At 42.2% G+C, this 25141-nt stretch overlaps 2 protein-coding genes and 1 long non-coding RNA gene across 4 annotated transcripts in view; all 3 read left to right on the forward strand.

The window, feature by feature from the left end:
* The first annotated feature begins 5 nt into the window (after nt 1–5).
* On the forward strand, nt 6–21833 carry LOC138978068 (cytidine deaminase-like). Its single transcript, XM_070350701.1, has 5 exons — nt 6–532; nt 11304–11426; nt 16374–16485; nt 16779–16836; nt 17903–21833. The coding sequence occupies exons 1-5, from the start codon at nt 511–513 to the stop codon at nt 18047–18049; spliced, it is 462 nt and encodes a 153-aa protein (XP_070206802.1). The 5' UTR covers nt 6–510; the 3' UTR covers nt 18050–21833.
* LOC138978049 (uncharacterized) lies at nt 1736–6291 on the forward strand. Its single transcript, XR_011459566.1, has 4 exons — nt 1736–2990; nt 3661–3742; nt 4085–4178; nt 4739–6291. It is a non-coding gene; the product is annotated as an uncharacterized lncRNA (long non-coding RNA).
* Nucleotides 21834–22708: 875 nt separating the features above from the next.
* LOC138978067 (cytidine deaminase-like) overlaps nt 22709–25141 on the forward strand; it is a 100026-nt gene continuing 97593 nt past the window's right edge. The window contains exon 1 of one of the 2 annotated variants that reach the window (XM_070350699.1): nt 22709–23266. In XM_070350699.1, the coding sequence (XP_070206800.1) occupies nt 23245–23266 (22 nt within the window). In that variant the 5' untranslated portion in view covers nt 22709–23244. The remainder of the gene's footprint in view (nt 23267–25141) is intronic. The other variant, XM_070350698.1, reaches the window with a different exon arrangement.

Here is a 25141-nt window from a genome sequence, read left to right on the forward strand (position 1 = left end):
TTTCGTTGCTAATATATACATCAGTGAACCAAAGCTTATTTTCAAAACAGGCTTTAGCTGTCTTGTGTTGTTTGGTTGGGCAAATATAATAATTATTTCCAATGATGTTTTCGAGCAAGATGATTCATAATCCCTCTTCGAATCAGTGACTATGAATCATCACAGCATAAGGAAAAGTGTGTGTGAGTGACAAGGAACGTTGCTGCGTGCGAGCAAAATGTAAACTTGTTTGTTCTGACAAGCAATGTCAACAAACCGAAAAATTAAAATCTCGGTTCGCGACCCAACTTTACACCAACCAAATGCCACGCTGGCACAGTGCATGACCCTATATTTGCACAAGGCAAAATATACTAAGGTGGGGAGATTACAGCCAATGTAAACACTGACGTTGTGGCAAAGTGTCGAGTGTGGGTCTAGTCATAAACATCTCCAGTAGACTGCCATTACTCTGCCATTACTCTGCCTGGTACGACTACAAGTGACAGCGTGCACGAACACACGACGAAGATGTCTCACAAGACAAACTGTTGTAAGTATTACTGACCTGACATAGTGTATTAACATTGATGCCGAGTCACTGCATTAATTCAATGACAGCCGCTGCCTGTAATTATTATTATTTCAATGTTCTTGTGCTCTTGTACTTTTTAAGGATTTGTGTGACTTCACTGAAGTTGTTAGGTATGCGTGCGGTAGGGCTCGATCCTGCACTGAGGGACGGAAGCGTCTTTCAGCTTGTTATTAAACTCGTACTGGTCTTTGTCTGTCTGTCTGTCTGTCTGTCTGTCTGTCTCTGTCTGTCTGTCTGTCTGTCTCTCTGTCTCTGTCTCTGTCTCTCTCTCTCTCTCTCACACACACATACACACACACTGACACACACACACACACACACACACACACACACACACACGATGTGTGTGTGTGTGTGTGTGTGTGTGTGTATGTGTCTGTCTCTCACACACGATGTGTGTGTGTCTGTCTGTCTCTCACACAATGTGTGTGTGCCTGTGTGTGTGTGTGCCTGTGTGTGTGTGTGTGTGTGTGTTTGTACTGATGTGTGTGTGTGTGTTTTATTCTTCATTCTTGTTCGTCGTTTCATGTGTGTAGGGGTTAGTTGTAACAACTTCAAGTGAAGGGCCATATGGACCTAATGCTATTATCTTCTGTAATAAAGTACGTGTTATAGTTCGAGATTTGTTTTATTCATTCTTTGAATTCTTCTCTTCTTCTCTTCTGTTTTCTAAATCCTTACTTTAACCAGCCTTTATCACCGAACTGCAGTGAATTATAAATCATTCATCTTAGTTTTTAGACTTTCTGCAACATGCAACAAAGTCGTTTGCATGCTTGCAGCTCTAGTGAGTTATTTCCCTTGAAAGACAAGTTTCCCAGAATTCATGTTTCTATTTATTTTGGTAAAGCCCAAAGGCCGCTTGTATATATATATACCATCCGTCGAGTGCAGCCAGTGGTTCATGTTGAATTTTAGATGATCTACTTGCGATTACAACTATCCATCCCATACTTTTTTCGTCCGTTACATACTCTCTCTCTCTCTCTCTCTCTCTCTCTCTCTCTCTCTCTCTGTCTGTCTGTCTGTCTGTCTGTCTCTCTGTCTCTGTCTCTCTCTCTCTCTCTCTCTCTCTCTCTCTCTCTCTCTCTCTCTCTCTCTCTCTCTCGCTCTCAGTCTATCTCTCTCTCTCTCTCTCTCTCTGACGCTGCTTGTTATGGGGGCGAGGACGCCCCCATTCTATACGGATAGTTTAGAGGTTGACCATGGGCAGCGCCATTTTGTTGTGAAATACGTCATCAGTTTGTGTACACAGGAAGTTGTGACATCCGTCACCCTATGGGAGGGGTGAAGGCAACATTGTTCATCTGTAGAAAGTTGTGAAATCCGTCACCCTATGGGAGGGGTGACGTCAAAATTGGTCATCACAGAGTTTGTGTAACACAGGAAGTTGTGAAATACGTCACCCTATGGGAGGGGTGACGTCAAAATTGTTTAACAAAAACATGATACGTCGCATTGTGCAGGGTCAACTGCAACAAACTCAAACCGAGCCATTCATAGCTTGCTGTATTTGAGTGACTTATATACCGACATTTTTATTTCTTATTTTCAGCACAGGTGTAGGAAAAATCATGAACCAAAATGTTATTTATTTTCTAATTTAACATTTTTTTTACAAATATGACCATGGTCTTTTAAACATACAGTGACATTAAACATTGTTATGTTAAAAAAAAGAAAAAAAGAAAAAAAGCTTTTGTGCACAAATCAGAAAATACATTGTACATTTTACCTACAGGCCAAACAGTGTCTGTTGGCGACAAAGGACCCAGCAAGTTGCTATTTTTAGATCGAATAAAAGTTGTCAAGAACAGGCGCTTACATTTGGATGTGTCCACTGATAGTAGGTTTGGTTGTGATCAATCAGAATGATGTGGGAATAAAAATGTATGACAGTTTGGTATGATGACATGTAATTCAAATATGCTGAAATGTAATATTATACATGATATAATTTAATTATGGCTGTTGCCATGACCATAAACCCCAAGACAGGTTTAATGTTATGTAAAATCAAAATACCAAAATCAAGCACCTACTAGACTAATCTGGTCCACGGTGCGGGAAGATTGAGGCCTTCGTTAAATGTTCAACGTTGGCCAATAATAATTTTAACAATGTACGTACGTTGTGTCGTTTTTTATTATGTTTTATTTTGTTGATCAATTGATAAATATGTCTTCCCAACATATTACAAATCAAACAGAAATAAAGTCTTAGAGAACTACAACAATTATTGTTGCCGTCAAAACCTTGCAAGGCCTCAAAAGAGATAGACTGGATCGCCGCGCCGCGCGGCGCTCATTGGCTCAGTATTGAACTTGCGTCAAGGCCGATGCGCGTAGATTCCCAGAATGTTTACTTTCGGTTAGATTCTTCGACAGCATTCGCAGAGGTGACTGCCGTTACAGAGGTGAGTAAAACTGACCATCGAAAGGAAAATAAGATTCATATTGGTAATACTAATAACATACTTGCACAAGCATGTATCTACCAAAACTGTATGGGAGCACATAGTTGGAAAGGCGTGGTGAAGCGATCAAATCGAATCGTCCGTCTCAGTCAGTGCACTGATCTGATCAGCCACCACGATTGAACGTCACTGTCTGTATTTTGTATGTAAGCAGAGCTTCCAAACTAGTTAAATCCTGATGTAGTTTACAAAAACAAAACAAAATCTCATTCCTGTTCCATTGTTATTCTTGTAGTTGTGATATATTCTAGTGAAACTGAAAGTAAGTGTTAAAAGCAGAAAAGCCGGACTGAATCAGGTAATTGGGTTGGGAAAGTTTTGCTAAGAAATCCTGTTATTTCCCTGGGTTAATAAGCATCTCTTTGTCCAACTATTTACACAATTTATTTGACTAGTTTGTGGTTTCAATTGAAATTATTGTTGTATTTATTTCTAGACTACAAGAACTTGCATTGATTGCATTTCATTGTTACAGCACAAAACACTGAATGACACATACTATAGCCTTCTCGTTTTACAGTATAGGTACTGATAGTTGTATACAAGTTTGAATATCACTTTGAACACTGCCACATTCAGTTCTTTTCATCATTGAATAATTTTGTTTCAGGAAGCAAGCACCACTTTTGTTGTTGATGAAAACCCCTGTACAGTCAGAAGTGTGTCAAGCTCAAAGTATTATTTCACAAAAGGTGAGAAGTTATTCGTTACATTTGCAACATTTATTGTTGAAAAATATTAAACATAAAGGCAGAATTTGTTTGTCTTGTGATTGTGATGCCTACAACTACACCCGCTTGTGATTTCTCAGTCAAGTTACTGCAGATTTGTGTATATTTCAGTCTCATGTGGTATTTGCCATATTTTTGTGTGAACATGTGTATTTTTCAAGACTTAGATTCTGTGATAACATAAAATACCATAACACATTTGACACCAGTGCATCATATAATATTTTTGGATAATTCTCATTACGCATGATTTTTTATTGTGTCACTGTGTGTACATTTACATGTGTTTTTAAATGTCAACAGGTGACAGTTCCACTTTTGGAAGAGGTGTGCAGTGAGATTGCAGAAAATGAATGCCTGTCAGCTGATCTGTGAAGCCATGTTAAAACCTTGGACTGTAAGTGTTTAGGGAAACACTGTATGAATGAATACAATTTTGTTGGAGTAGTGTTTTCACTTTTGCTTATAATGTAAAACAATTTCAAGTTTAAATTTCAAGTTATTCAGTTACGCTGAGAATAAGCTGTCATATATACATGACAAGTAAGCAGTGCTCCCTGTATGGCATACGTGTAATTATTGTTGATCATTCGCGTACACATTCCAGACTTGTCAATGTGCAAGTGTTCTTTTTGGATACAATGGTGTGTGTGTTTGCCTTTCTTTTAAAGTTATACGAGGCAGGGAATTATCCCAAGATATGGACTAATAAAAATCTATTATTGTATATATATATATATATATACAGTGGACCACCCCCCCCCCCCCCCCCAATTTGATAATCCCTCCCTTTTAAGACCTTATTTTGTCAGTTTGTCTGTGCATAACTTCTGTAAATTTTCCTTCATTTTAAGACTGCCTCCTTTTAAAGACCCGCTTTCTCAGATTGTTTGAGGTAATACAAAGGTGGTTCTATTGTATGTGTTCAAGTGTAAGACTTTGTGGTCTGTTTGACAGGTGCTGTTCTTCGGGACAAACTTCAGGTGTTTGAGTCATGCCTTGGTCTACGAGGGAAGTTCCGGAACGCGGCCAAGGAAAAGGCTCACTCATTGTACTACGCAAGCCATGCAAGCATTACAGAGGTCACCAAGTCGACTCATGCATCAGCTTCCATTTGCCTCAGGATGTTTGAAAGGCTGGTCGAAGCAACCTATGGGTGCAAACAGGAAGACAACGCGAATGACCGACCGGTGCCAGTGTGTGAGGAAGGATGTGATCAGGTATGTTGCTGGGAGTGTGGTGAAGAAACTAAAAAAGAAAGTTTGGGGCCTCAAGAAAGGTGCATACAGATACGAGAAACTGCGCTGTTTAGAAGCACTGAGGTTCAGTGAGCTGTCAGAAAGTGATTGTGATTCTTCAACTGACATGACAACGGTGCTTAACCGAGGAGGACTGACATTTGTCAAAGACAACATTGTGCAAATGTTCCTTGACATGCAGGACATTTTTCGTCGGACTGTGGGTGTCGCTTGCTCTGCCAAAATGAAAGCTGATGACAAGGACTTTCTGCAACAGTGCCAAATCAATGATACAGTGCCTGTGCTTTTTTTATGACACAGTTTATGCATTTGACATTTCTTTGAAAGTGCAAGAAGATGTTTTCGAAAATGCTGTCCTGCTTTTTTTTTTTAAATCCGAGTCCACCACAAGCTGAGGACAATGTCAATGATGGACAAGGTGCAGCGCGGGTGGAAAGAGTAGAGCATGAAGAACAGGTTGCGTACCAGTGACACTAACATTAACAAGGTGTGAGACGGGCAAAGTTAGCTACATATGCAGTTGATCATATCATTAGTGCCTGTCCACGGATGCTCCCCCCTTGTTTGTGTGTATGTATGTGTGCAGGTTTGCATTTCAGTCTGCATGAGGTGAGCGATAGTGATTTTTAACTGTTGGTGCTCAGTGATTTACAAGCATGTTTTCTGTTGCTATGTAAATTCTCCTGTCTTATGTAGAACTCACACACTTTGTATTACATTTTTTTTCTTTTTTTTACAATAATCTCTCTTGGTGCTGGGTACAAATATTTTAAAAGTTTTCAGGTTCATGTTATTCTCTAGTTTCACTTTTTGTTTTACGCTCGACACGTGTTTGAATCTGTATCTGTCTGCAACTGTGAGTAAGTACACCTGAATCCAACATACTAAAGAGAAATAGAGAGCTTCAGTATTTAGTCTGTACTTTAAAAAAAATTGTTGTTGCTTGCATTTTTTTTTCCGTTGTATTTTTTATGTCTTGAAAATAATAAAAATTGCTTTGAAAATGTATTGTGTACCGCAGTCAGAAGTAATTTATTACTTTTGGGAGTTTAGTAACGTGATATCAGTTTTCAATTGTTCGTTCACTTATATTGCTTTCAGATTTAACACACAAGAAACAGTAGCACGGTTTTCGTTGCGAAAATGTGCATTGGCAGTGCTACGCGATCGAATTGTGTATTATGTACACGCGGTGTTCTTCTGGAAAAGACCGAAGCGACATGTGACGTCAGTCGTTCAGCCTGCGAGCGGTGGGAGGGGGGGGGGGTTTCACATGGTTTGTTTGTTTGTTTGTTTCAGAACCACACCCATATACACACATTTCACATGTAAACCATTTGTCCGCCCCCTGTCGATATTTATCGACTAAGTTCCTTGTATTGTATTGTTTACGATCAGCAAACACGTAGAGGAGTGCGAAGATCGTATGTACTTCGCAAACCTGAAACCCCCTTTCTTTCTTCTTTTCCTATCTCAGTCGTTTTCTTTTGTATCGACTGATTCGACTTTTCAAACATTCACCAGACGAGAACTCACGACTCAATGGCATGTTCAGACAGTAACACATTTATGCTGACGTTGTGAAATTTTTCACTGATTTGCCAGTTGAGCACTAACTTTTGGGATCGGACCCACTTAATTTGACTATGAGGATGTGGGGGGGGGGGGGGGGGGGGGTGGAAAGAAGAAACAATACAACTACGAGCACCATAGATTTCCTTGTCAGTTTTGCCTTAAGGTTACTTCATTTTGATGCACCATAGTGTTACCTTGAACTATTCCAGTTCGTTATTGGCAGCCTAAAAGATAAATCATCATGCAGTGAGAGGTTCATATTATCCAGTATGCAAGCTGATACGAGTAATAATCGGTTTATCGTGCATGCAGGTCGTCCACAAAACAAAAAGTAGCCCCAAACTAAGTAACGTGACTTGTAATTGATTGTCTGCCACAGTGTGAGCCGAAACTGACGAACTAAAAGTAAGATTTCCTGGAATGGTGTCCGAGTACGCTCAGTGGCCGTATAAGTCATACCGTGACTCCGCGTCGATGTCTCGAGCGAGCGAAAGAGAGAGAGAGAGAGAGAGAGAGAGAGAGAGAGAGTGAGACACCAGCACACACACACACACACACACACACACACACACACATATATTGCCACCACCACTATCATCATTTCAACACCAGCCATCACAACAATAGTAAAATAATGCTCTCATGAAATGTAAGCAAAGTACTGCGCACTTAAAACAGGAACCGGACGCGTATCATCATAACTTGAGACGCGTGCGTTCTTCATTTCTTTCGGATGAGCTCAGCAGTCAGTGCAGTAACTTTTCATGTGATGCAGATGAAGGACACAAATACTTGGATGCATTTCTAACGAGCAATTATCCGGCATTCAAACATCCGGCATATACCAGTTAACAGTTCAAGCGCTAAACGGAAGAAAGAAGGAAACCCACGTGATACCTAAAGCGATTATTACAGGAAAAATCAAGGATCCGGCCCTGGTAATGTAGGTTACCGACTTCGGAAATGGGGTCCCAATTTTGCAAATCATTACAAAAATGCACTTTCTTCAGCGTTAAATCACTTGAACTTAGTACTTGCAAAAGTAATATGCACATGCGTAAATTCCATGGAACTGGAAGTGGAAGAAGAAAACAATCTCGAAAAAACTATCTGCGCATACACAATTCTATAATGGCCGCGGAACTGTTAATCGGTGTACTTCGCGTGACACTTAATTACAGTTCAGAACATCAGTCTGCACGACAGTGCGTCAGTACTATCTTTCGCGAGAAGAAGATACATAAAATGCCTGTACACTCGTATATCCCCGGTTCCCTAAGCATAATAATATTTTAAAAACATACTTCAAAAAACCCTCAAAGAACGTACTACGTTGTTTTGTGTTCACTGAAGTTTTCTGTCCACCAACATAAGTTGTGGGCAGCCTAACTTTAGGGTTCTGTGTTTCCAACAGTTTTTCTCTGACTGATTCTGATTCGAACGTAAAAGGACGTGTAGCTAGAGAATTAGGGCAATCGTGATAGTGGTAGTACTAGTGCCACGGTAGCCGATTTTTTTGAAACATAATATTAACAGTGTCCACACTCATGCTTGCGGAATAAAGGTTTCACTATCTGTCAACGGATTCCAAACTGCTAAGCAGTGCTTACCGTGCAAATTATTCCGACGTTAGATGTTTGGTTGAGATCCACGACCGCATCACAACATCTAAGTTTTGATAAACAGACAGACAGACAAACAGACAGACAGACAGACAGACAGACATACGGACAGGGTAAAACCTACATAATTTTATACACTCCCATATAAATATATACGGTACGACGGGCGCAGTGGCGTGGTGGTCAGACGTCGGCCTCAAAATCGGGAGGTCGTGAGTTCGAATCCCGGTCGCTGCCGCCTGGTGCGTTAAGAGTGGAGATTTTTCCGATCTCCCAGGTCAACTTATGTGCAGACCTGCTAGGGACTTAACTCCCTTCGTGTGTACACGCAAGCACAAGACCAAGTGCGCACAGAAAAGATCCTGTAATCCATGTCAGAGTTCGATGGGTTATAAAAACACGAAAATACCCAGCATGCCTCCCTCGAAATCGGCGTATGCTGCCTGAATGGCGGGGTAAAAACGGTCTTACACGTAAAAATCCACTCGTGCTAAAAACATGAGTGAACGTGGGAGTCTAAGCCCATGAACGAAGAAGAAGAAGTATACGGTACGGGGTTGCAATGATAGCAGCAGTATTAGCAGCAACCACCCAACGCTGCTGGCGTAGCATTTGTTTTATTTTGGACATCCGCATTATCATGTCCAACGAAGTATAAACTATGCATAACCATTATTCGCCATAGTGTAAAACCTGGCCGGGCCACACGGACATGGATTAATGTGCATTCGTGGTCACGCCTAAATGTGACCAAGCAGCTGTTGTTTTCAATGACTAGTGACCGCCTGCCAAACGGTTGTGTGACGTGTCTAGTGTGTTGGCGAAGTGTCTTGTGCTTGTCACTTCTCGCTTTCAGCCCTCACCGCTGGCTAGCACCGTCTGTCCTTTTTAGGACAATGCGAAAAGAGAGCAGAATGCGTCAGTCTCTCCTGCCAGTACAATAACCTCTCCACAACAAGCCCTATGTAGTGCCTCCATCGCGGCGACAGGCGTAAACTGGGTACCGCAAGGCCCCAGACTAGACTACAAGGACTCGGAGGAGGTTGGCCCCTAGACGTGCGGCATGCGGGCCCACCGGTGTGTGGAAACGCCCAGGTGCCCACGAACCAACCTCCAGCTATGGGTCAAATAGCCGGGCAGGATAGGCTCGTCAACCCTGGCAGGCAGCTATCCTAAGAGAAGACCACTCTGAATTCAAAACGAGGGTAGAGGAGGCTCATCATCCATGGAAGGAAACTCGTCTAGGAGAAGGAAAACTCCGAAATGAAACCCACGCAGTCCCTCGAAGACGGAACGGCACTGGCCTTTTTTATGCGGGGAGCAGACCGGGTGCCTACGCTATCCTCGACAAATGGTTGTGTCATCAACGAATCGAAATGACTAGTGACCCAAGACAGTGTAAATATGTCAGTATGTGTCTCATCTATTGTTAATATATACATGTACCAGATGATTACCCGCTTCGCCGGGTACCGGCTTCGCCGGGAAGAAGTAGAGCCGAATGCTTTGCCGGGTGAGTGGCGCACCGTACGCCGGCTTCGCGCACCGTACGCGATTGACGCCACACGAAGGAAAACTTCTAAAAATAGTAACGGGAATATGGATTGAGCGTTGTGGACAGTGACCTTCTAAAAATAGTAACGGGAATATGGATTGACGCCACACGAAGGAAGGGAGATAAACGCAAAACACTGGAGAAGATAAGGAAGAGTTACTGGGAATGGATCTGGGAAGATGAACAGAAAAACCAAAATCGGTTCAGCGCTGCGCGCTGAGAGCACGTGTTGAAAATTCTCATCGACCAGGTTGTGTCCGGGATCTACCTGAATATGCCCACCAAATTTGAAGCAGATCCATCGAGAACTTTGGCCGTGCATCGCGAACACACACACACACACACACACACACACACACACAAACACACACACACACTCGCACGCACGCACGCACGCACGCACGCACGCATGGCAGCGCACGCACACACACACACACACACACACACACACACACACACACACACACACACACACACATACACACACACACACAAGTCGTATATAGATGCAATGTATATATGCTATGTATGCTGTATAATTATTCTATTGTGTGTCAGTATCATTATACATATTATAAATCATCCTCCTCCTTTACCTCTACACTCTCTATCCCACCCCCTCCTGTAGTCTTTCTCATTGACGACTACGACTACGACGACGACGACGACGATGATGATGATGATGATGATGATGATGATGATGATGATGATGATGAGAGTTTGTGTGAAAGACGACGACGACAACGACGTGCAGGACAAGAAGAGGAGGCATTGTGCTGTTCTCGATGTGCCAGGAAGCAAAGCGTTACTCCCCCAATCATTATTGGAACTTTTCTGTCGGGGTCGCGTCACACGTGACACCTATTGTCTACGTGCTCACTTGAAACTTCGTAAAATTACTTTTTTCACTCTCACGTTCAGCGCAAGAAGAGGAGAAACTTTTGTTGACGTCATGCCAGGAAGCAAAGCGTCACTCTTACAGTCCTTACAGCCGCTTTTCTGTCGGGGTCGCGTCACACGTTGCACCTATTGTCTACGTGCTCATGTGTATAACTACCCCCCGCGGGTTAGGGGGAGTCCCATATTGGTTGGGACGAGAAAGAGTTTACCCGATGCTACCCAGCATGTCGTAAGAGGCGACTAACGGTTCTGTTTCTCCTTTTATCCTTGTTAAGTGTTTCTTGTATAGAATATAGTCAATGTTTGTAAAGATTTTAGTCAAGCAGTATGTAATAAATGTTAAGTCCTTTGTACTGGAAACTTGCATTCTCCCAGTAAAGTCATATATTGTACTACGTTGCAAGCCCCTGGAGCAATTTTTTGATTGGTGCTTTTGTGAACAAGAAACAATTAACAAGTGGCTCTATCCCATCTCCCCCCTTTCCCCTATCCCATCTCCCCCCTTTCCCCGTCGCGATATAACCTTGAATGGTTGAAAACGACGTTAAACACCAAATAAAGAAAGAAAGATTTGTATAACTGCGTAACATTACTTTTTTTCTCACGTGCAGCGAAGGAAGAGGAGGCACTGCTATTGGAGAAATGCCAGGAAGCAAAGCGTCATTCTTACAGTCCTTACAGCCACTTTCCTGTCGGGGCCGCTTTGCTGACTAAAGAAGGCAAACTCTACACAGGTCAGGTTGCCTAGGTTATCAATTAGACTGAACTATGCTGAGCTATGTCGAGGTAATCAAACAACTTAAAAGAAGAAGACTGAACCAGCTGATGAGTATATAACAAGAACAACATAATCAAGCCACAATACACAGATGCTGTATGAAAAACAATTCGTTGCGATATATCTGCTGTAGAAACGTTCTGTTAATAGAAGGCGGGTCCGTGGCTGAGTGGGTAGCAAGCCGACTCTGAAACCAATTCGTAACTATTGGTGTTGGTTCGAACATTCCCAAGAGTCAGCAACTTTGTGCAGACTCCCCTTGCAGGTGTCCTAACACCCCCAACCGTGGGCACGCATGCGCACGGTAAAGACCCCGAACCCAGGGGTAGTATACTATGCATCATAGGTTTTCTAACTGGTACACGCCCCCCCCCCCCCCCCCCCCCGACCAACAAACCCTCCCCCATAGATTCTCACTTCGACAGTTCAATGTTCGTTCCGCCCCTTTTTAAATGTAGTGTACAATGGACAAGTGTGAGGCAGCACACGTGAGAACATATATGCGTGCGTACAGATGATATGCCATTTTAGCTCTAGTTGTCTGTCTACATACGCACGCACGCACGCACACACGCACACACACACGCACACACACACACACACACACACACACACTCCCGCAGTGGGGCACTGCGGTTATGAAATTAAAGGCCCCTCCTGTTTTTGGAACCGCAGGAGCTTTCTAGTTTGCTGTTAGGTAGATTTTTGGTTCCTCTTTCCTGTCATGCTCTCTTTTTCTTCATGAATTCTTTTCTTTTTTCTGCCTTCTTGCTCATTCACCTGTATTTTTTCCAAAAATCTCTTCTCTTGCCGCTTGTCTCGCGATTCATGTATAGTTTAATCTGTTAGTGTTCTGATGCAAGTCCAGCAGTAGATAGGTTAAGCCTATTTTAACATACTGGAAACTGGTAATCTTCCAGTAGGTATTAATTTAGTTTTACTAAAGCCTGCTGGGACACAAGTAATGGGTTAGTGCATTTGTAAACAGGAATCGCTTGACAAGTGGCCCCCTTCATCCCCCCCTTCCTCGTCCTGATATGGCTCTGCGTAGTCGGCTGGACGTTAAGCAACAAATAAACAAACAAACAAACTCACACACACACACGTGATACGCACGCACGAACGCACACACGCACGCACGTACGTACACACACACACACACACACCCACACACACACACACACACACACACACAACCACCGCCACCGCCACCACCCTCGTCTCGATACCTGGTCTATCTGAGTATCAGAAAACAATTGGTCAGAACTTGACTAAACATAACAAGTCGCGTAAGGCGAAAATACAATATTTAGTCAAGTAGCTGTCGAACTCACAGAATGAAACTGAACGCAATGCCATTTTACTCGTAGCATCGTCAGGCCACCGCTCATGGCAAAGGCAGTGAAATTGACAAGAAGAGCGAGGTAGTAGTTGCGCTAAGAAGGATAGCACGCTTTTCTGTACCTCTCTTTGTTTTAACTTTCTGAGCGTGTTTTTAATCCAAACATATCATATCTATATGTTTTTGGAATCAGGAACCGACAAGGAATAAGATGAAAGTGTTTTTAAATTGATTTGGACAATTTAATTTTGATAATAATTTTTATATATTTAATTTTCAGAGCTTGTTTTTAATCCGAATATAACATATTTATATGTGTTTGGAATCAGCAAATGATAGAGAATAAGATAAACGTAAATTTGGATCGTTTTATAAATTTTTAATTTTGTTTACAATTTTCAGATTTTTAATGACCAAAGTCATTAATTAATTTTTAAGCCACCACGCTGAAATGCAATACCGAAGTCCGGGCTTCGTCGAAGATTACTTGACCAAAATTTGAACCAATTTGGTTGAAAAATGAGGGCGTGACAGTGCCGCCTCAACTTTCACGAAAAGCCGGATATGACGTCATCAAAGACATGTATCAAAAAAATGAAAAAAACGTTCGGGGATTTCATACCCAGGAACTCTCATGTCAAATTTCATAAAGATCGGTCCAGTAGTTTAGTCTGAATCGCTCTACACACACACACACACACGCACACACGCACACACGCACACACGCACATACACCACGACCCTCGTTTCGATTCCCCCTCGATGTTAAAATATTTAGTCAGAACTTGACTAAACATAAAAACTAACAACCAGTACATTATTTAACATTCAATTCCACCTCTCGAATGTACAATCGCATAACTTGATAAGCAATGAGGCCAGTCAAAAATGTCCCCACATTGCAGATAAATTTTCATGACATTATTTTTTTGTCAAGCTAACAAACAAAGGGATGCCAACAGGTGTCCTCTCATTGGAAGTGTCCTCTTATCTAAGGGGCCTCACTTAGCAGGTACCCTTGCACGTACGAACGAAAAGTAGTATTTCTTTCCTACAGGCATTTTGTTGGCCTCTTAAAGACAAGTATGGGGTGATATGATATTTAAAAACAAAAACAGACCAAGACCAAGCAAAACAGTCCAAGTTGACCGGGACACGGGACCCTCTCTCCATAAATAGGGGGGGGGGGGGGGGGGTACACTTGATCCACAAGCCCGCCCCCCTTTCATTGCATGGCCTTTTGCACGTTTTTCATAACGGATCAGACCTACGAATGCAAGGCCTGGCTACCTTCAGACATAATTTCCGTATCTGCTTTCTAATCTTGCTGTGCAATGAAGAATTTAACATGAGGCCAAAAAAAAAAAATAGGTGTGGTTAAGGTAACATAGCCCCCCAAAATAGGGTAGGAAGGTATAGGCAATCACTTTTTTTTAACCTTTTTTTTTAATGTGTACAAATTAAACCTACTTGACAGGGAAATAAGTGTGCGATTCGAGCGCTTTCGCTTTCATTGCGTTTTCTGCACTCGGTTTTTGAGTCACTTGAGAAAATGTGACTCTATGTAATCGGTCAGTGTTAGTCTGTCCGGCCGGCCGGCCGTCCGGCCGGCCGTCCGTAGACACCACCTTAACGTTGGACTTTTCTCGGAAACTATCAAAGCGATCCGGCTCATATTTTGTTTAGTCGTGACCTCCAATGACCTCTACACTTTAACGATGGTTTCGTTGACCTTTGACCTTTTTCAAGGTCACAGGTCAGCGTCAAAGGAAAAATTAGACATTTTATATCTTTGACAAAGTTCATCGGATGTGATTGAAACTTTGTAGGATTATTCTTTACATCAAAGTATTTACATCTGTAGCCTTTTACGAACGTTATCAGAAAAACAAGGGAGATAACTAGCCTTTTCTGTTCGGCAACACACAACTTAACGTTGGGCTTTTCTCGGAAACTATAAAAGTGACCGGGCTCAAATTTTATGTGAACGTGACTCCCAGTGACCTCTACACTTTGACGTCTGCTTTGGTGACCTTTGACCTTTTTCAAGGTCACAGGTATGCTTCAGGTATGCATTGTGTTGTGAATAGCAATTTCTTCCTGTCCATCTGATGCCTCATATAATATTCAGAACTGCGAAAGTGACTCGATCGAGCGTTTGCTCTTCTTGTTTTTTTGTTTTTTTGTTGTTGACAAATGTAATAAAAAGTTATAGGATCGGCCCCTAAAAATAGGGTAGGTCGGGTTACCGTAACCACACCTATTTTTTTTTTAGGCCTGATAAAAGCCAAGGTCTCTGACCGCTTTTTGAGTTTGTTCATGGTGCAAAGGGTGAAGATAACGTTCGCAAACACATTTGAAGGTGAGGATAACGTTCGCAAACACAGTTTTCATTTAACGCTTACCATCATTCTGGGCACTTGTTGTGTGTGTTGACAACGGGAACTTGTTCTCGAGCACCTCTGGGTCTCAGGAACTTTAAATCATTCTCATTATACGCCATTTGTATTATGTCTCTCTCTCTCTCTCTCTCTCTCTCTCTCTCTCTCTCTCTCTCTCTCTCTCTCTCTCTCTCTCTCTCTCTCTCTCTCGCGCTTTTTCTCTCTCACTCTCTCTCTCTCTCTCTCGCGCTTTTTCTCTCTCACTCTCTCGCTCTCTCTCTCTCTCTCTCTCTCTCTCTCTCTCGCTCTCTCTCTCTCTCTCTCTCTCTCTCTCTCTCTCGCTCTCTCTCTCTCTCTCTCTCTCTCTCTCTCTCTCTCTCTCTCTCTCTCTCTCAGATACAGACACACACAGTCAAGCCCGCGCGGGGAACATACGGTGACACGCCAGGGTAATGAAGGTGGGTGGGGAGGACAAATCACCAAAAAATCTCTTTCTGTGTGTGTGTGTGTGTGTGTGTGTGTGTGTGTGTGTGTGTGTGTGTGTTTGAGAGAGCTAGAGAGAAAGAGAGAGCTGGTGACCATCTATCTATCTATCTATATATATATATATACGACTAGTGTCTGTCTGTCTGTCTGTCTGTCTGTCTGTCTGTTCGCGATGCACGGCCAAAGTTCTCGGTGGATCTTTTTCAAATTTGGACACCGTATTCACCCCGGACACAACCTCATCGATGAGATATTTCAACACGTGCTCTCAGCGCGCAGTTCCGTGCGCGCTGAACCGATTTTTTGTTTGTTTGTTTTTGTTGTTGTCGAGATCCACTACCAGTAACTCTTCCTTATCTTCTCCAGTGTTTTCAGCCGCGATTATCTCCCTTCCTCCGTGTGGCGTCAATCCATATTCCAGTTACTACGTTACTATTTTTAGAAGGTCACTGCACGTTACTATTTTTAGAAGGTCTCCAGTGTTTTGCGCGTTTATCTCCTTTCCTTCGTGCGCCGGCAAAGCCGGCGTACACCCGGCAAAGCCGGGTCCCAGGCGCAGCTCTACTTCGGCTCTACTTCTTACCGGCGAAGCCGGTACCCGGCGAAGCGGGTAATCATCTAGTAATAAATATGGCGTGTATGGAGAATTATTTAAATATTCTGAACGAATGTGTCTTTGTCTTACATACTGCAGGCTGCAATGTGGAGAATGCAGCCTATCCAACGTCCTTGTGTGCGGAGAGAACTGCCATTGTGAAGGCTGTTTCCGAAGGTCACCGGGAGTTCAAGGCCATTGCCATTTCAAGGTAGATGAAGATAATCTCTCCTTCTTCCGATTACTGACCCCCCCCTCCCACTCCCCCCCCCCCCCCACCCACACACACACACCTATATTTCTTTCTCTCCTCTCTCTGTGTATGGTTACAAATATTCCTAATTAAAAATGCAAAATACGGCAATTACCCCATGACTAAAGAATTGTCTATCCGGCTTTAATGTGTATGCTTGCGTACGTGCGTGCGTGCGTGCGTGTGTGTATGTGTGTTTTGTTGTAGTTGTAGTTATTTTGCAAAGAATGTGTTCCTTTGGTTTTCCTCAGCAACCTGACGGATTCCTTTATATCACCGTGTGGCGGGTGTAGGCAGATGATGGCTGAAGTAAGTTTTCGTGTGATGTTTGGAGTCGCAAGAACGTAATACTATACATTAACAGACACACATGCAAACACACACGCGTACTACTCACGCATACGCACATCAACGTGTGCACACCATTACCCTGGGTTCTGTCTGTCTGTCCGTCTGTCCGTCTGTCTGTCTGTCTCTCTGTCTCTCTGTCTCTCTGTCTCTCTCTCTCTCTCTCTCTCTCTCTCTCTCTCTCTCTCTCTCTCTCTGTCTCTCTCTGTCTCTCTGTCTGTATCTCTCTCTGTCTGTATCTCTCTCTCTCTCTCTCTCTCTCTCTCTCTCTCTATCTCCCCCGCTCTCTCTCTCTCTCTCTCTCTCTCTCTCTCTCTCTCTCTCTCTCTCTCTCTCTCTCTCTCTCTCTCTCTCATTCAAAGAACATTACACGCAGTTTCTCTTGCACGACTTGTAAGCTGTGCAGCTACTATTGTGCAGCTGATATAATATTAGTACTCTATGATTGTATTGAGACATGATTATACATAAAGCACTGATATTATTTTGAAACAAACAATTTATTCTTTGTTATAATATTCCATCATTGCTTGAGAATCATAATGCATCTTGAAATGTTTTTTTGATTGCTAGACATGTTAATTGTCTGTAACCCTACAAAAATAAAGTTCAATTCATTTCTCTCTCGCTCTCTCTCTCTCTCTCTCTCTCTCTCTCTCTCTCTCTCTCTCTCTCTCTCTCTCTCTCTCTCTCTCTCGCTCGCTCTCTCTCTCTCTCTCTCTCTCTCTCTCTCTCTCTCTCTCTCTCTCTCTCTCACACACACACACACACACACACACACACACACACACACACACACACACACACACACACACACACACGCGTAGTTAGTATTTCGTGATTGTCGTAAGTGGTGAGCGCCAATCACGAGAATGGTCTGTTGGAATAAAATATATGGTTTGACTGACTGTCGTACTGACTGATGTACTTTCTTTCTTTATCTGGTGTTTAACGTCGTTTTCAACCACGAAGGTTATATCGCGACGGACTGATGTACTGATTGGTTTATTGGTTGATTGGTTTTCAGTTTAGCCTGGACATGACAGTGTACATGACCAAAGCAGACGGCTCATTTCAAACGACAACAGTGGACGAGTTGCTTCCCTTCGCTTTCACTCCCGTTCGAATGAAAGAGAATCGTTTGGACGGTCCTAGTCAGCAAGGAGCAAGCTAAAGAAGTTGACGTGGTTGGAAATACCAAAAGCCATCATGCACAGCTGAAATAGTAATTACTTTGAGCATTTAGCTCTATGTTTGTTTGTCTGAAGGCATTGTCGGTACAGTCACTGCACTCAGCCAGTAAAATAATGTCAAATGCTATCATAAAACTTACCAATCAATGTCAAAAATGAAAGTAGTGGCTTGACTAACTGTATACATGTTATCAATCAATCAATCAATATGAAGCTTATATAGCGCGTATTCCGTGGGTACAGTTCTAAGCGCTTGTCGAAGAGTTGTCAACACAGGACCAACAAAGAAACTAACATCTACAGACGGACACGAACCCTATCACACACTAGCAAACCCTGATAAACATACAACAAACAACTGTTTAACAACAATGTACACATCAATAGCTAGGTCCAAACAAAGTAATATTAAACACAAAGAAAACACCTCTCACAGAGCACAGCACAAGAATGTCTTTTGGAGCACAACACATCACGTCGAACATGGAAGTCGCAGCCCGCTACGGGAAGAACTGAGTCTTCAACCTACTCTTGAACGCGTCAAGAGAGGGGCTCTGGCGAAGCTCAAGCGGCAGGGAGTTCCAGACGGAAGGGCCCGCGGAGGGAAATGCACGCTGACCAGCAGATGCGAGTTTCGAGCGAGGGATGTGAAGGCGGAGTGGATCAGCGGCAGAACGAAGGGGACGGTCGGAGTGCTGGGTGTACAGGTCCAGGGAGGATTGAAGGTACTCGGGAGCAGAGTCGTTGAGACACTTGTAGACCAGAGTGGACAGTTTGTAGGAGATTCGGGTGTTGACAGGGAGCCAGTGCAAGGAGCGATGTTATGTGTGGTGGACAATTACACCGCGTACTCTGCTTTATACAGTGATGTACATTTTAGTCGGTCTCCGGTCTCCGGTCTCTGACCGATCCAATTTCCCCAGGACCTATAGCTTTAACCCCAGCAGGACACAGGTCCGATTAACCTACAGAAGAAGTGGTCAAGGGTCCGATCGTTTTTGACAATGAAGCGGACATGCGGACTGTTCAATTTTCAAGAGGAAAGCTTGTTTCGGTTTTGCCAAGCGAAAGTATGCACTGCGTGTGACCAGTTTGTTGAGTGAACGAGGCACCATATGGGATCTGATTCTTTGAATTAATTTATCCTCAAGTTGGATCAAGAAGAAAAAAAGAAAACCGAACCCATATGGTGCCTCGAATGCATTCATTGGCTCAGCAATAAATCGTTTAAACCAATGGGAACCACCCGTGCATGTTCGCACATGCGCAAGGCATTACTTTTCGTCATAATATCCGGAAAAACCGTTGTGCGTTCGAACGAAAATAAAACGAAAGAGAAACGACATGGGTCCGAAAAAAAAGCTCAAAGCAGATAAAAATCAGCAGACATTGATGTCCATGCTGCGTTCGCCAGCCACTGTGGCTTCAGCTGAACCAACAACAACGTCAACCGAGAACGAACTCGTCGAAGTGGAGAGTGATGGTGAAAGTGCAACTGCAAGTACGTCGACGAGCACGAGAGAGACAATTACCCAAGTCAAAGAGTTGAAAGACAAGAAATCACGTTCCTTCTATGAGGAATGGAAAAAGGTATATCCAGATGGGCAGTGAAAAAAACCCGACAACTGTTCAAATAACTTTGAAATGTGATTCAATCCTTTGAGTATCTAGTCATGACAGTCGCGGAAGGTGGAAGAATTTAGACTGAACAATCTTTTTAAATGCGGTTTTACGAGTCGTGTTTTTGTCCTATTGAAATTGCAATCTCAGGACACTGTGTCCTATTGATTTTCAGTCTTCAGGACAATTGTCCCAAAGGCTGCTAGAAAAATGTACATCACTGTTTATATGTCAAAGAAATTGTTACAAGTGCCTTTCAGCAGAGTGTTCTATGTACTGGTTGTTGTTGTAGTCGTTCACGTTCGTATTGTAACTGTCGTACATTTTTTTATCTTCAGAATTTCGGTAATGCATTCTGGCGCGGCAACTTTACGGTGTTTGTATTGTTTTATTCTGTCTGTCTGTTACCAAAATTACGATTCAACAATTATTGTTTATTTACATTTTTACTAACAGAGAACAGGGAACTGTTGATTACACAGCTGTTCGATTTTGAGATTGCTGGCAGAAGATGTTCCCTGAATATCCGGAGCCACAGAAGAGGAGTAGTGTACGTGTTGAGAAGAGTGCAGGATCCTCGTAACTGTTTTCTTTAGTATTGTTATCAATACTTGTTCGTGTGAAAAGTATTGACGAAGGAGACTGTCCTTTAAACAAAAATCTGTTTTCTTTTTTTCTGAACTGTTGCCGCTGAAGGCTCTTTTTACATTTAGTCAAGTTTTGACTAAATGTTTTAACGTAGAGGGGGGAATCGAGACGAGGGTCGTGGTGTATGTGCGTGCGTGTATGTGTGTGTGTGTGTGTCTGTCTGTGTGTGTGTGTAGAGCGATTCAGACTAAACTACTGGACCGATCTTTATGAAATTTGACATGAGAGTTCCTGGGTATGAAATCCCCATACGTTTTTTTCATTTTTTTGATAAATGTCTTTGATGACGTCATATCCGGCTTTTCGTAAAAGTTGAGGCGGCACTGTCACGCCCTCATTTTTCAACCAAATTGGTTGAAATTTTGGTCAAGTAATCTTCGACTAAGCCCGGACTTCGGTATTGCATTTCAGCTGGGTGGCTTAAACATTACTTAATGACTTTGGTCATTAAAAAACTGAAAATTGTAAAAAAAATATTGTTTTTATAAAACGATCCAAATTTACATTCATCTTATGCTCCATCATTTGCTGATTCCAAAAACATATAAATATGTTATATTTGGATTAAAAACAAGCTCTGAAAATTAAATATATAAAAATTAATATGAAAATTAAATTTTCGAAATCAATTTAAAAACACTTTCATCTTATTCCTTGTCGGTTCCTAATTCCAAAAACATATAGATATGATATGTTTGGATTAAAAACACGCTCAGAAAGTTAAAACGAAGAGAGGTACAGAAAAGCGTGCTATCCTTCTCAGCGCAAGTACTACCCCGCTCTTCTTGTCAATTTCACTGCCTTTGCCATCAGCGGTGGACTGACGATGCTACGAGTATACGGTCTTGCTGCGTTGCATTGCGTTCAGTTTCATTCTGTGAGTTCGACTGCTACTTGACTAAATGTTGTATTTTCGCCTTACGCGACTTGTTTTTTTTTTGGTTTTTTTTTTACCAAAATGCATTTGTGAAACATGTTTTCATTAGTTGCACATTTAAAAACAGATTGATGAACTTTAATTTCGACAGATTAGACAGAGAGATTGTGCAGGGAAGAGGGAAAGAAATTGGAGGGAGTTGGGGTGTGGCGCGTGTGAAAGTCGGATCTTCTGATCAATTTGCTTGTGCATTGGGAGGTGTAAGTAAGGATTTGTTCAGCGGCACCTAGCGAGAGAGACTTGTGCGTAGTTCCCCTTCGCCTGCAATCTTGCAGATGACACAGATGCCAAACACTAGAAGTTGATTTTTTTCGAAATGATTCTATATGTTTGCGTGTATACTTGTAATAAATAGTCAGCCCTTTTGATTGACTAAATCTGTTTTTGAGAGAGTCTCACTGTGCCTTGTGTTCCTATTGTCAAACAGTAGTCAGCTTAATGAAACGTTTTGTATTAGTGTGCATGTAGTGGGGTTTTTCTGTGATTGTCTTTTTTTTTCTTTTCTTTTTTTTACTGGATCAGTATTTTAAACATGTTGTTGAATACATATTGAATTTTTACTCTCCATTTGTTTGTTTTATACTTAAATAAAAGTCAGTGAACATGACTGTGATTTATTTAACCTGATTGATCATAAGCATACGCGTGTGAGAGTGCATGCGAGTGTGAAATTTGGAGAGAGAGATACAGCGACTGAGCGTGCCTGCCTGTGTGCGTTTGTTCACGTGACTACACACACACACACACACACACACACACACACACACACACACATACACACACACGCACGCACACACACACACTTTAAAAAAAAACATCAACGACAATACAACGACGCAATTCGCTTTGTAAGCAAATATGAAGCAGCTTTATTGAAAAAGACTGTTGCTCTGTTTAGATTTTAACCCGGATGCATCGGCCGTGATTGGTATCACAGAGAAGACAAACGGATTTTATTCTATATTGTGAGCACCAAGTCCGCGCAATAACGAACATTTCAACAAATTCCGAGCAGCACACTCATTTAATTATGTTTGCACACAACCGTGTTGACCGAGAAAGCTATGATAATTTCTTCGGCTCTTATAAGCACACATAGATTATTAAGGACAGAAATCAGATACAAATCAAACATTTGAAAATCGTCACGCTCATAAGAAATCCAAAAGCTCCCTGATTTCTCACGTACTTCTTTTTGTTTGGTTTCCTTGACGTCCTCGTGGCCGACTGCAAGGTAGCCGCCATCTTGTTTTCCAGGATGTGATGTTCAAATCAAGGGAAAGCACTCGTTACCTCGTATGTTTCTCAAACGAAACACTGCAGGCCGCTATCACGGTGTCAGATATTGAATAAGAATACGCATACATGTTTTCAATGTACGTTACCAGTTGAGAATTAAGTTGTGTTACCCGATCAACCTTGCAAGACACACTTGCTTGTGTCATTACCAATTTAAGTTCAAGTCGTTGCTTATATCCCCTACCTCAGTGAACCAAAGCAGGCTTATCTTCAAAACAGGATTTAGCTGTGTTGTGTAGTTTGGTTGTGCAAATAGAATATTTCCAATGCTGTTTTCGAGCAAGATGATTCATACTCCCTCTTCGAACCAGTGACTATGAATCATCACAGCATAAGGAAGAGTGTGTGTGAGTGACAAGGAACGTTGCTGCGTGCGAACAAAATGTAAACTTGTTTTCCGAGAAAGCAAACAAACTTGTAAAAGCTACGCTCGACAATGTCGGCTCGCGGCGCAACCAAATGCCACGCTGGCGCGGCGCATGACCCTGCATTTGCATGAGGCAAAAGTCACTGAGGCGGGGAGGTCACAGCCATTGTAAACATTGTGGCAAAGCGTCGAGTGTGGGTCTAGTCATAAACATCTGCCGTAGACTGTGAGTAGACTGCCATTACTCTGCCATTACTCTGCCTGGTACGACTACAAGTAACAGCGTGCACGAATACACGACGAACATGTCTCACAAGACGAACTGTTGTAAGTATTACTGACCTGACATAGCTAGTGTATTAACATTGATGCCGAGTCACTGTATAGTTAACTCAATGACAGCTGCTGCCTGTAATTATTATCCTTTGAACTTAATTGCTTGTGAGCGCTCTTGTACTTTTAAGGCCCTGGTATAGGGCTCGATCCTTGACTGACTGACAGAGTGTCTTTCAGCTTGTGTGCCGGTGTGTGTGTGTGTGTGTGTGGTCGAAGCTGGCATTCTTTGATTTATCGTGTGTTCACTCAACGGAAAATTGTCATTGAAAAACCTTGAAATCTTCTGCTGGTGCTTTTTTTTTTTTTTAAGAATCCTGGTGACACTTCGTTGTGCTAACGTTATCTAGTCTCTGCTTACATCGCGTTCATCTGAACAGACTTCCTTCTGGCGTTCATAATTCTACTGCTAATAGTGTTTGTCGCAGAGAAGTGATAAGAAGACTGTTACTGACGACACATTTTCAGTGCCGATCGGCTTTTCTACTTCCTTCGTTTACCGTGCGTTTTTATATTTAGTCAAGTTTTGACTAAATATTTTAACGTAGAGGGGGGAATCGAGACGAGGGTCGTGGTGTATGTGTGTGTGTGTGTGTGTGTGTCTGTCTGTCTGTCTGTGTGTGTGTGTGTGTAGAGCGATTCAGACCAAACTACTGGACCGATCTTTATGAAATTTTACATGAGAGTTCCTGGGATTGATATCCCCGAACGTTTTTTTCATTTTTTTGATAAATGTCTTTGATGACGTCATATCCGGCTTTTCGTGAAAGTTGAGGCGGCACTGTCACGCCCTCATTTTTCAACCAAATTGGTTGAAATTTTGGTCAAGTAATCTTCGACGAAGCCCGGACTTCGGTATTGCATTTTAGTTTGGTGGCTTAAAAATTAATTAATGACTTTGGTCATTAAAAATTGGAAAATTGTAAAAAAAAAAACCAATTTATAAAACGATCCAAATTTACGTTCATCTTATTCTCCATCATTTTCTGATTCCAAAAACATATAAATATGTTATATTTGGATTAAAAACAAGCTCTGAAAATTAAATATATAAAAATTATTATCAAAATTAAATTTTCGAAATCAATTTAAAAACACTTTCAGCTTATTCTTTGTCGGTTCCTGATTCCAAAAACATATAGATATGATATGTTTGGATTAAAAACACGCTCAGAAAGTTAAAACAAAGAGAGGTACAGAAAAGCGTGCTATCCTTCTTTGCGCAACTACTACCCCGCTCTTCTTGTCAATTTCACTGCCTTTGCCATGAGCGGTCGACTGACGATGCTACGAGTATACGGTCTTGCTGAAAAATGGCATTGCGTTCAGTTTCATTCTGTGAGTTCGGCAGCTACTTGACTAAATGTTGTATTTTCGCCTTACGCGACCTGTTTGATGGTTTGATGTTTAATTTGTTGTTAAACATGCACAGCTGCTCGTTTGACAGTAAATGCATATTATATGACCAGTCTGTTAACAGGAGCTGGAAATGAACGAACCTGGATAAGCCAATGAAACCGTGCCTTGTCTCCAATTCTGGAGAGCTTTGCAGTTGCGTTTTTGAGAGTAGTTTTAGGAGACTGCGATATTCTATATACGAGGGGAACTCATAATGTGCTGCAACCTATAGACGACCTGATGATATGTCAATACTTTGTGTTTAACATGAAATCATAACCAGTTTCGCAATACTTGTGACAAAACGGTTTACTTGATTCCGTACAACCATTTTGATTCCATGCGACACAATGTTGGGTAGGGGTGACGAGTCTCCTGCCAGCGACACAATGTTGGGTAGGGGTGACCACGGGGGATAACCGGTCAAATGCCGAACAGAAGCCGAATGCCGCTCATGACACGTGTGAAGGC

This window comes from Littorina saxatilis, linkage group LG10 (genome assembly GCF_037325665.1).
Source record: "Littorina saxatilis isolate snail1 linkage group LG10, US_GU_Lsax_2.0, whole genome shotgun sequence".
NCBI classification, from domain to species: Eukaryota; Metazoa; Mollusca; class Gastropoda; order Littorinimorpha; family Littorinidae; genus Littorina; species Littorina saxatilis.